Here is a 12,995-nt window from a genome sequence, read left to right as displayed (position 1 = left end):
AACACCTGATTGTTCTTGTGATCCGTCTGATGGATCAGTACCTTTGTAGTAGCCATATAGTTTCTAATAAGCGAACATGGGAGCTGAGGATGGATGACCACCTAGCCCCCTGCTACAGGATTTATTCCTCCATCTGTGGGCCTGAGAGGTAGCTGCTTGTAAGACGTTTGTTAGTAGTAAGGCAGGTACTTGATGGCTGCAATAATTTGTAAGGTTAAGATTTATAATGAACTGCAGCAAAGGGAAATGCTTTTAAGATTAACTGGTGCACATTTAAGAGGTAAAAGAGAGGATGAAGGATGTGGTACTTCTGAGAAACCTTAGGATTTGAATTCTTTCCTTGGACTTTTTAAGTGAAGATGCATTTTTATTGCTTCTCGGGGTTTTTTTGTTTCTTGGGGTTTGGTGGTTTGTTTGTTTGGTTGGTTTTTTTGACAGACCATAACTATGTTGTTTTGGATGGGCTAGTTTGGATTTACAGCAAAGGTGGAAAGAAAAAAAGATTACCAAGGCAAGGCAGCTGTTTCACAAATAAGATTTGTGGCTGTCATTCTCGCAGTAACTCCTCTGGAGGATGAACTGTCCCAAATCATAGCCTAAAAAGTTAAAGGCTGAATTAACATAGTACAAATTACTTGTTAGTAACCAGTAAGAGAGCTGGGTCATATCTAGGCTTAAAGAATTTGGTGGTAAGATTTTATTTTTACATTTTTTACCGGCAAAAACTAGCATGATTTTTTGTGGCAGATGTGAGAAATCCTTTTTTTGAACCTATCTGTAAGAGACCTGCCTGAGGTTGCACAAGAAACTTGGTGTAGGATAACAAATTAAGCCCAGGATTTTCTGACTCCAACCTGGTCTGCCAAACACCATCCCATCTGCTGTTCTCTGCACATTCATCTATTGGAAAAAAAAAAATATTCCCAAAACGCTTTCCACAGGAAAATGCTGAAACAGGGCACTTGTGGGAGCTATTGTATTTTATTGTATATTATGAGCTCAGTTCCTCCACATTATTGCTTTTCTGAGTGACTCTATACCATGTGTGTGTTCTCAGCAAGGAAGATGCTGGTGCTCAACTGCTCCATGAAGCTGCAGCTGCTGGAGAAAATGCTAAGGTGGAGTTTCCCCGAGTCCCTCAAGGTAACACAGCGCTGACCTGTCGTTTTCTGTGGTATTTCCATCAGTGAATCAGGACGTTTGTTGGGGAGAGGGTTGTGCTTCTTCTGGACTGACTGATATTTGCTGTTTAGATGACTACATCTGAGATATCCATTTGGCCTTACTTACTAACCCAAATCCACATACTTAAGAAAAGAAAGAAGCAAACCGGTCCACCTCCTCTTCGAAATAATTAGGCTTGGCATAATTAGACAATGGTTTATCTTCATGGTAATATGCCTTACTGCTGGGTGTGTAGGTATGAAAATCTAAACATGTGCTTTCAGCTCTGTGTCACGGGTTCAGTCTCTGGTTTTTAACACAGGTGCCACGTTAGCAGGTCTCAAACTGTCTTCTCTTGGCTCTTCATCCTGCAGGTGTATGGAGCTGTGATGAACATCAACCGAGGGAACCCCTTCAGGAAGGAGGTGGTGGTGGACTCATGGCCAGACTTCAAAGCTGTTATCACCCGGCCGCAGAGGGAGGTGGATTGTCATGTTTTTTATCTTTGTTTCTGAGAGGTGGATCCAACGTGACTGGGGCCTTCCTCTCAGCTTCCTGAGAGCTTTGCGGATGGGGGCCAGCTTTATCTGGGAATGTGTACCAGGGGGAGGTGGGAACCATAAAGTGAATTGGACATCCCAGTGGGTGCCAGCACAAAGCCCACTATAGGGAGTGCTGCTCTTTCCCAAAACGTTCTGCCTAGCGATTATAGCATAACCAAACTTATTTATGAAGTACACACTCTAATTGATTGTAATTGTCCTGATTGCATGAAGATTAACTGAAGATTAACTTGCATAGCTTATGCAGGGACACTTTTTACCTGCACTCATGCCACTTGACCAAACTTTCCAAGGATTCTTTGGTCTTTCTAGCTTTTGTACAGACAGACAGAAGAAAAAGCCTTAGTGAGCTTGTGATGGGGCAGATGCGGCTACCAGGTGAAAGAAGGGTCCTTCTGCAGTCTTTTGGTCCATAAAAGGCAGTGCTAAAGAGAAGCTGGGAGGGGGCATTACCTTAACACCTTCTGTCCCTCATGATAAAGCAACCTCTGAGTTGCATGAATTTGTGGGTGCTTCCCCAACTCCAGGCTAGGAGACAAGCCCTTGTTGGTGTAGGCTCATATGGGGTACAATTAAATCCTTGGCGTGGTCTCTGGGACAACCAGCTCTCCTAGGCCAGCAATGCAGGAGTCAGTATAGAACACAGACAATCCCCAATTGGCAGTTTGGATGTTTCCAACCTGTTTTGGAGACTAAGAGAGTTTAATAATCTTGACGAGGCCAGGCTATTCAACTCAGGGGCAGAGAACAAGCATTGGTACTATTTTGTTTACTAGAAGAGAACTGGTCTAAATACGTTGACCTTGGCAACCATATAACACAGCATGGTTTTTGGGACAACCAGTAGTAGAGATGAGCTTTGAACAACGATTTAGGCAACAGTTTCAAGAAACTGCCACCAGGTTTGGGTTGCTGTGCCTTTGGTACATGAGGACTTACTACCATTGCTGCTTTCTGCTAATGTGATACTCTGGAGAGCAACAGATAGTTCTACTGTCTTGCTTGAGAGTCGTTACTGAAAAAGTCCTAAAAGGAAGTGACCCTGAAGCTCGAAACTTTTTTTAGATCTCTGGCGTTGGCTTTCAGGGAGTTTTGATTCCAATGTGAAAAACATGTGTATGGGAACGGGGAGAATTTTTAATTCTTCAATATTTTTTCTTCTCAGAATGAGATGGATGACCTTGACCATTATACCAATGCTCACGCAGTTTTCTACAAGGAGCTACAGGCTTACCAGGAGCTACTGGAAAACACAAATGCCATCAACTGGGGACAAATTTTTCAGATACAAGGTACAGTCCAGCCTTACTTGATTTAGAGGAAACAGAATAGATAAAGTCTTCATGGAGTGTAGACCCTGCCATTCTGCTCTATAGAAAGATTTTTTTGTACTTAAGTAAAACACAAGACCTAGGATATGGCTTTTCTAGCTTTTGAATTTCATCCGTATCATATTCACTGTTACTATTTCAAGTTCTGCTTTCAATTAGATGAAGCTATTTCCTTGTCAGGAAGGCATGTTTGTTTGTGTTTAATTTTGCTACTGGCCATAGGATTCTGTAGACAACATACAGACTGACCTGAGCCGTAGTTAATGCGGTAATTTAAGGTTTAGTGAAAGCCAGTGTTTGAAAGCTGAACCCAGACAAGACCTAAATGGGAAATAATTTTTAATGGTGAAGGTTACCAATTAGTAGAAGAACTTGCTTATGGAATAGGTGATTCCTCCACGATTGAAATCCTTGTATTAGGACTGGGTAATTTACTGTGGCTCAAACTCAGGGTAGGAGTTAGATGGGGAGGTCACTTGGAGAGGCTCTGTGTCCTCATTGTTCTGCTGATTGGATTAGATGAAAAGTGTGGTGTCTCCTGACCTTCACATATGTGAAGCTATAGCCAGAGTGTGGAGGGAACCTAGTTAATAATTTTGAAGATTTCAAATACCTGGCTAGTTCCTTTAAAAGTGTACTATTGGACTTTATTTTATTTTTAAATCCTTTCTTTTTAAAGTGCCTGAGTATTTATCTTTGTATACACAGGGCTCCAGGATGGAATATGTGAAATATCCAGAACTGTGGCTTTATCTAAGAGGTAGATGTGAAAACATCCTCTTCCCAGATGATTATCCATTCAGACCCGGACATGCTGCCAGATGTCAGACTTCAGTATGTCTAAGCACTCCATGTCATTTGTAGATGTCATTACTATAGCAATTTATTTCCTGAAAGTACATTTACATCAAAAGTATCAGGAAGACTGCTAGGCTTTCTCTGTGACTGGGTCAAAAACCTGACTGAGGAATTACTTGGTAAGGAAGGAACTATTACATTAAATACTTACCAAGATTTTTCTTTAATCAGTCTATCACTTTTGCATTTTCATGGTCCAGAATAGTCCCCATCCCCTGCTCTCATCGTGTATACATGGGATCCACAGGTCTGCTTTCCATCTCCTTTGGCTTTCCTGTGTCAAAGCTCCTTAGATTTGATAGATGGGTCTGGGACTCCCGCAAAGTTTGTTTTTCACAAGGGGGCTTTACACAACTGCTTGAAGCCTTCCAAGTTTTCTAACATCCCTCTGCTGACGAGATATCGATCTGACATCAGAGCAGAAGAGCAGTGGAACCACAGGCTCCATTTTTCCTGGAATAAATTTCTCAGCAGTGGATTCAAAATCCAGAGGCAATCTATCAGTCTTGGAGGATGAGAGACTGGAAATCAAATCCTTTCTACTCCCCTGTGCCACCTAATATGTCACTGAGGCTCCTTGCCTTCCTTAACATATTCTCCACTCTTCCTGTGAGGAATGAGGCACCTCTGGAGCGTGTTGTGTGGACTCAGGAGCATATCTAAACAAAAACCTAAAATGGAGAGGTGCTGCCCTCTATAATTATTCCCAAACCTCCAGCTCTTTGATTCCCCCCCTTGATTCTCCTTTCTGATATAGACCTGGAAATCTATTTGGCTGGAGAAGACAGCTTTAAATCTAGTGCAGTTGCTTGCAGAATACAAGGCACAGCTTTCTGCCTAAAACCCTTTCTGTACTGCCTCTTGGGCTGGACCCTAAATTAACGTTGGCTTACCTGGACATCTCCCATGCCAGTCTCCTCAGCAAAACCTGGTCACGGGGAGGCAACCCCCGGTGCCAGAAGTACCTTGCTAACCTCATTTGCTGCTTCCCCAGTGTCTGTGTCTTGGATGACAACGGATATCCCCTCTCCTGGAGCCTGACAGACCAGTTTGCCACCATGATTCATGGTTATACTCTTCCAGAGCATCAGAGGAAGGGTTATAGCAGGCTTGTGGCTATCACTTTAGCTAAGAAATTACATAGCTGTGGCTTTCCAGCACAGGGTAATGTCCTGGAGACGAATATACCATCAATAACATTGCTGAAAAGCATGAATGCCCAGTTTCTTCCCTGCTCATTTTTCAGAGTGATTCATAGACCTTTTCATTTTTTAGCCAAATCTCACTTATAGCCAAACCTCACAAACCTCTACATTCAGATCAACTTTTGTGCACTGCAGGAGCACTTTGGTGGAATTTAATAGCTTAGGTGAGATCAGAAATCAGACAAAAGTTTCCTGTGTAAGCCTAAAAGTGAAGATATTAACTGCTCATGACTTCTCTGCTCAAGGAAAACGGCTCATGGCAAATCCAAAAGACATAGGAACGGTTGCAAGTTTAATAGTTTTGTTGTAATTCCTCTGTAATTGTACTGTTTCTGACTGAAGAATTATTCCTTCTGTATATCTACAGCAGAATCCTTGGACATCTCTAACCCCATCTGTCTTGGTATAAGTCCTCCAGCCTCTCCTTTCCCTAACAGAGATTAGTATGTGAAATGAAGAAGCAGAGAAACCTGCAAGGAGCAGTGTGAATTGAAGAAAAACTTTATAAAGAAGTCTTTTAATGTCTAATACAGAAACAAGTCTGTTTCCTTTCTACTGTGTGCCTCCTTTATGCCCAAGACAAATCTGTCTATCATCTACCTTCTGCTCATGGTAGAGCTAAACATGCAAAGGCTGGATAAAAAGCCTTGCAGATTTTAACTTCAGCACATAGGTGTTTTATCACAAGTCAGGAGGGCTTGCTACAAGTCATTTCCATTAATTCTACCAGTAAATAATTCCAAATGCTTTGCAAATGCTCCTTCTGGGAGTGGAAGTAAGTCTAACTGGTTTCACACCAGTCTAAAACTCACTTAAAATTTGGCAGACAGAAGCTGTGGGATATCCACGTTGTCTCTCAGTCAAGAGTGTCCAAGTATAGATGTGTATTGGGAGCAACAATGAGGATGCTGTCACTGAAGGCCGTGGGAGGACACATGTATATGCCAAAGCTGATAAAGCTTTTGCACAGGAGCCTACTAGGAAGATAATGACGTGACTAAGAGGTTGTTCCTTGAGCAGCACAACTATCAAAGACAGGTTGCCTATGATATAAAATACAACAGAGGTTCTATTTGGTTGGCTGAAGGCAAGCAATGCCCTAGGGTACCCTTCCTGATCTGCAGCTGCTGATCCAGAAGGCAACAAATCTCCCATATGTCACATTTGTGAATCCTGTGCAGGTATCTCCAATACTGCATGGTGTCTGAAATGACACCAAAGGCAGGGTTCAATTACTGCTGAACAAACCTAAGTGTCTGTTTAGGTTAAGTCAAATCACTGTCTAGGCTCCACTGACTGTATTCAGGAGATCTCCACTGAATAATGACGATGTAGACTAAGCCTGTATTTACTTGCCTAGGCATGGGCGCCTAGTCCAACTTCAGGCATCTTAGAATATTTGAGACACCTTCCTAATGTTCAGAGGCCCAATAGGAGACCAACACTCTTCTGGGCTACTCATTGGACATCAGCTGTCATAAAGCATCTCAAACAACACTCAAGATCTAGACAACTGAATTAAGTCACAAGGGTACATATAGACACTTATAGTCAGACACCTAAATTTACATGTCTGAATTTGTAGCTGAATCCTATCAACTGCATGTGCTTTTAACTAACGGCATGTGTCTTGAGGTTCTACCAACACAGTAGCGTGGGAAGAGCAGCTCTGAAAATTTTTCTTGCTGGAGGTCACCATCCTTTGCTAGTCAAGGCAGTTGATTCCAGAGGACATTCATAACTTCTAGTATTTCTGTTGGTTCCTGGTATTGTAAAAATTGTATATTGTATACAATATACAGTAAATATTGTAAAATATACTAGTCTGGACCACCTCTTCCAGCACCTGGCAGAAGACAGTTTAAAATGGGAGGATTCTTGTTTCACAGGGCAGCTGGTCCAGTACACCGATTTCTTTTTTACATTTTAAGAATCACTAGACTTTTCTATTTAGTCAGTATTTCTTAGCTTTCCATGTTACAGCATGTCTATTTACCAGAGAAAAGCAAAGTGGTAATGCAGTGGTGGTCTTCTAGTGATAATTTGCTTTGTGAGTAATTTGTCACTGTTGTGGAGACTACTTCCACATCAACACACCAGTGCCTTCTGCTCTGCAAAATAGAGCAATAAGCATCATGCCATGCAAGCTTATCCAAAAAGCCTGGATCTCAGCCTGAGAAGTGTCCCAAAATCAGATCTCCACCGGAAGATAGAACACTGGGAGGCTTATTATACCGTCTTGGCATTTAACTTTGACCTGGAGAGGTATTGTACTTTCTGTTACACCTATGTATGTCCAAAACTATATTTGGCTCCATATGGATTCAAAATCAGATTGGATAAAGCCCTCCACAGTCTGGTCTGACCTCACGACTGACTCTGCTTTGACCTTCTGCAGTCCCTTCCAACCTGAATTATCCTGCAGTCCCGTGAGCCTGTGAATCTATTGGCATTCTTGTTTTGCACTACAATTTCATCTTTTGGATTTGAATGGGTGTGACTGGAAGCGGCATGTGACTGTGAAGGGGATGTGTGTCTACAGGTGCTGCTTTCTGGCGAATTTGCTATGTATCTCTGCTGTTTTGTGGATATTTCTGTGCAAACATGTTACCCAGCACTGCTGGCAAGGTTCCTCACAGACCTGAATTAAATACTTAATGGGGACTATTAAGATTTAGCCTTAAGCTTGTGTTTATCTACTGAACTGAAAGGGGCCATGATTGCAGCACCTGGCAGGAGTCAGGTCCAGAATAAAAGGAGTCCTGTTTCCTTTTGAGAAGGAGATTAGCTAAAGCCGGAATGCGAACCGGTTTTGGCAGTCCTGTCTGGCAAAGGAGGGAGAGCAGACAGGTGGAGAACAAAGGCAGAACAAAGAGTCCAGGTGGTGGAAGGGGACCCTGTAAAGCTGTGCAGATTCGTTCCTGAATTTGTCCAGGAAACAGAGGGATGGGAAAGAAGATTCGAAGGGTTAGCCTGGAGAAACAAGGTTGGGTCTGTCTCTACTTGAGAGAATGAGCCATGAGCTTCAGGGAAAGGATCTTAGAGAACCAAGCCTACAGAAAGGCTCTGAAGGGACTGGGGAGGAGCCATGGGCCTGTGTGTTGTGTTTTCTGCCTATTTCTTCTGATACTGTCAGCAAGGGTGTCCTCAGTCCTATATGAAAGCTAAGTAGTTGGCTCCGTTACTGTGAAGGTTTAATGCAAACAGCACATACAGCAAGAGAGGAAAAAATGCATTCTACACAGATTCAAGCAAAAAAAGTAGATTGGTTAATACCCAAGAGACTGTTTCTTCCTCCAAGGTTTGCCTGTCCTCTAAGCTGCTGGCTTGACCTATGTCAACACTGTCACTCCGATCTGCTTTGATTCAGACAACATGGACTAGAAGCACAGCAGTGGCTGTTGCTGGCCAAACAGCTGCCAGGGAGCCTCCGAACAGCAGCTGTCAATCTGCTAAAAATTCAAATCATATGAGCTCTGGCCTCACCTAGTTTCAAAGCTTCACACAGCACCCAACTGAGTGGCTTGCTAGTTTTCTTCCTTGCATCCTTTGACATGACTAACAATGTGTCCTGGTTTCGGCTGGGATAGAGTTAAACCACGACACAATGCATTCTGATGGGTTGACTAACAACAACCCAGGTGAGTGAGAAAGGTTAATAGTTTATGTACATAGACCTTCGGAAGGACTGGATGCCTGCAGGTCTGCCAGGAGGTGATGCTCAACACCTTCATGGGCTAATTCCAGGGTAACTTGACTGGCAGTGTGTACCTGACAGGATGATATTAATGGAAGGCACCTCCCATTGCTAAATATATGCCTGGAACAGAGTAGGAGGCACATGTCTTTTTAGGGCACAAAGGATTTTGAATTATCAGCAGGTCCTGGACTAAAAATTACAAAATTTTCTAAAAGGAGAGACATTTAATTTCACTAATATTCAAATATTCCATTATTATTTTAGCTTTCTGAGTTTCATACTACACTGAATATAAGAGTGTGACTTGTATGTGGAGTGCCATTTGAAAGACAGTGTGTGTACCTGAGTATCTCATACAGGTCTGGCAGATTTGGTTTCAGAAAACCAAGCTACGATTCTACTTCATCAATTTTTAAAAACGGAATATAGTTTTTAAACTATATCCTGCCAGGGATTCCTGGCAGGAGGGAGCTATCGGCATACAAGAGAGAATTTCTGCAAGACCATAGAAAAGTGAGAATTGCAGGAAACAATAGTGCTTTCTTAGTGTGTGAGCAGGTGCACAGATGTATACACTCCTGATTCAAAGGCCAGTCTGTGTTTAAGGCAGCCTACTATTTTAGGATAACTGAATATATCAAGATTATAATCCTTGTCTTTCTCAAGTCCAGGTAAATTCTGCCATTGCCTTCGATGAGGCCAAATGTCTACCTCTAGATTCTATCTCATTCAGCCCAGTTAGACCCTTTTTACAGAAGCTGTGGAGATCCTACATTTATTGAGAGGGAGAATAATTTCCAGGTAAGTACATCCAGTGGTTGTTTGGTTTGAAGACATAAAATAACCATTTGATAAACAGAGATACCTCAGCAAAGAGCCTGAGGTGGTCATGCAGTGTAGGAAAAGCAGAATCTCAGGCTGCCTAGGCAGATAAAGGTCCTGGAGGATAGAGCAGGGTCAGTTCAGACAAGATGTCAACTTTTTGGTTGAAAACCCTCAATATATAGCCAGTGCAGGGAGCTCACTGAAGCACTAATATGAGTTTTGCTGCTCCTATCTTCCTGCCTTCAGAAAGGTGTTGATGGGAAGAACTTGAAATTCTCATGGAAGTGGATTTATCTTCTCCATCTACTCCTAAAGGTATTGTCAGTTAATGGAAGAGCGTGAGGAGCCATCTACTATGTGAAGAGGAGATGGCTTTTCCTTCATGAAAGAAAAAGTGATATACTGGGGTCTACAGACTCAGTACTGAGGCAGGCTGTGGCCACAGTCTAGACATCTTGATGTCCTGAGCAATGGATTCTCACAAAGGCATACATGACCTTGTGCCTCTCCATAACCTCTTTTTTTCTGGTCATGCTTTGTATATTAGTCCCAAAATGGTAAGAATTCTTCATAACTGGGGTGATCCCTTTTAATTGCCAAAAATATTTTTGAGAAAAATCAGAAATTATATGGTGATGTGATAAAAGGGCACCTCCAGTAAAGAGAATGAATTATGTAGTAGTTGAAGTTTTCCTCCTATTGGACTTTTAGGTGGAGTTTGGTTTAGTACATGTCATTCTGCACCTGGGTTGAAGTTTAGACAGAGAGCACCACCACAAATGCTCATTGGCTGCATGGTGGGACAGTAGGAAGAAAAATAAGGTTTACACAGGCAATATCTAGGAGGACCTCTTCCGATCTGTGATTAGCAGGTTTCCAATGATGTCTAAAGACTTTGATTTGGGGGGAATTCTCTCTGCAATGTCTATTCCAGAAACTTTACATTTTTCGTAGTCACTAGAAGAGTCAGGACAAGCAATAAGCCCATAGAAAAGAGGTGACCATCATCATGCTTGGTGAGGGAAGGGTCCCCTACGCACCCCATAGTGATCTCTCAGTAAACAGTGATGTTCTTTGCACCAGCACTCAGCCGACGAGCCCTGATGTGTCTGTGTGGCACCCTGAGGATGCTGGGCCTGAACCAAAAGTACCACTCGACTCCCACGCTGCCTACGGGGAGAGGCTTGAAGCAGTATCAGGGCTATTTTGGCTCTCAGTCAATTTTAACTTCCTTTTACTGTCGCCAGGAGGTGGGAGCCCTCTGACAGTTGGAATTTGCAGACAGTGTTTATGCAATGTTCAATAGCAAGCCAGAAGGTTCATTACAAAAGCACCAGCTGTTTGCCACTGGTGCATGCTTTATTTACTGAGGTTATCCATTTACAGAATATTCAGGAAAAATCTTAATGACCCTCTGGACTCAGGTCAACTTGGCTTAAGGTTTTTTTCTGAGAAGTGATCTGCTGTAACCAGTACACAACTGTTATTTCTTTGCATATGGTAGGCTACAGATACATCTATATTTGTGAAATAAATTTTCAGGGCTGTTTGACTGACTTGTAGCATTGTTGGCCTTTCATCATTGGAAGAAGGTCCACAGAAAATAGCAGGGAAATGAGAGAGAAATAATGATTAAAGAGGAAATTGCCGCTTTACAGATGCAAGTGTCACGTGGTGGAGGGAGAGTTTCTATTTCTTCTGAAGGTAAGAAGCAGTCAGTCAGCTGGTGTATCTGGCAGTGGTGTGCCCAAACTGTCCAAGGCACTTGGGCAGACCAGCAGACTAAGTACTCTTGCAATTATAACTGTGGGCCTTTTTGGTGAACATTAGATGTGAATGATTGTCCTGTTTCCAGTACAACAAACTGCCTTCTTCTGAAGAGTGTGGGTCTCACCTGGAGGAGTTGCGGCCTCCATGATGGTGTTCATCCTGGTGACCTTGCAAATATCAAGCAACTGTGCCGTAACTCATGAACAATCTGGCATTGCATTCTTTTAGACGACGTCCACCTTCTTCTGAATTAGTAAAGACCTAGAAATGGACGTTTAGCCTCTCCAGAGCTGATGGCAACTCCTGGCAAGAAGTAGTGTAAAGAATAGGGGCCTGTTTTGCCCATGAAAAAATAATTTATTTTCATCATTTTGTCTCCAACCCCCCAAGTGAAAAAAACAGGGTTTAAACTGCGTGGTTTTTTTCTGACATGTTAGAGCTGGAAAAAGACTAAAAAATCCACTTTGATCTGGTTCTGTCTTTGAAGATAAATCCATGGAAAAGCCTCAGATAGTAGTTTAATGGAGGTCATGTGAATCAATGTGTACAAAGGGGGTTAGATAAGATTAGCTGATTTGTACATACAGAAGCACTCTCTCAGGAAAACACAGTGCAATCGTATCACCTCCCACCTCTTCATGCACTGCGATCATGCTTTCAGTTATCACATTCTTCCTATGGCTTCAGAATCTTTATTTATAAGATAAATGCAAGACTTTTTGTTACATCAGATTTCTTATATTACCGAGATAAATGTGGTTTTTTTAAAGATTAATAGGAGCAAGAAATACAAACATCTGATTTGTTTTGAGTACTTTCATGAGAAAAATATCTTTAAGCAGGATAGTACAAGTGAGGCAGAGCTTCATGGTCCATATGTCTCTTTGGAGGAACCTGGACTTGGGAGCGTTTCTGGGGTATATACTGTCAACAAACACACATTGCCAAGTGAAAAGAGTGTGAAAGCTGAGGGTCTGTATTATTTAGCCCAGATTAGGTGATCTAATAAGTTGATCCATGAGTGTCCTGGTTTCGGCTGTGATAGAGTTAATTTTCTTCCTAGTTATTGGTATAGTGCTATGTTTTGGATTTAGTATGAGAATAATGTTGTTAAGTAGTGTTTACACAGAGTCAAGGACTTTTCAGCTTCCCATGCTCTGCCGGGTGCACAAGAAGCTGGGAGGGAGCATAGCCAGGACAGCTGACCCAAACTGACCAAAGGGGTATTCCATATGACATCATGCTCAGCATATAAAGGTGGGGGAAGAAGAAGGAAGGGGGGGACGTTCGGCGTGATGGCGTTTGTCTTCCCAAGTAACGGTTACGCGTGATGGAGCCCTGCTTTCCTGGAGATGGCTGAACACCTGCCTGCTGGTGGGAAGTAGTGAATGAATTCCTTGTTTTGCGTTGCTTGCGTGTGCGGCTTTTGCTTTCCCTATTAAACTGTCTTTATCTCAACCCACGAGTTTTCTCACTTTTACCCTTCTGATTGTCTCCCCCATCCCAGTGGGGGGCAGTGAGTGAATGGCTGTGTGGGCCTGAGTTGCTGGCTGGGGTTAAACCACGACAATGAGTCATC

General features: G+C 42.5%; 1 protein-coding gene across 1 annotated transcript; it reads left to right on the top strand.

Moving 5' to 3' along the window:
* The first annotated feature begins 967 nt into the window (after window positions 1–967).
* GLYATL3 (glycine-N-acyltransferase like 3) lies at window positions 968–5,285 on the top strand. The gene is made up of 5 exons (XM_075144610.1): window positions 968–1,143; window positions 1,539–1,646; window positions 2,893–3,019; window positions 3,767–3,818; window positions 4,722–5,285. Exons 1-5 carry the CDS (start codon window positions 1,042–1,044, stop codon window positions 5,206–5,208), a joined length of 876 nt encoding a protein of 291 aa, XP_075000711.1. The 5' UTR covers window positions 968–1,041; the 3' UTR covers window positions 5,209–5,285.
* The last annotated feature ends 7,710 nt before the right edge of the window (window positions 5,286–12,995 follow it).

The sequence above is a fragment of the Calonectris borealis genome, chromosome 3 (genome assembly GCF_964195595.1).
Source record: "Calonectris borealis chromosome 3, bCalBor7.hap1.2, whole genome shotgun sequence".
NCBI lineage: Eukaryota > Metazoa > Chordata > Aves > Procellariiformes > Procellariidae > Calonectris > Calonectris borealis.
The sequence above is the reverse complement of the archived record's forward strand: the minus strand, read 5'-3'. Positions and strand labels throughout refer to the sequence as shown.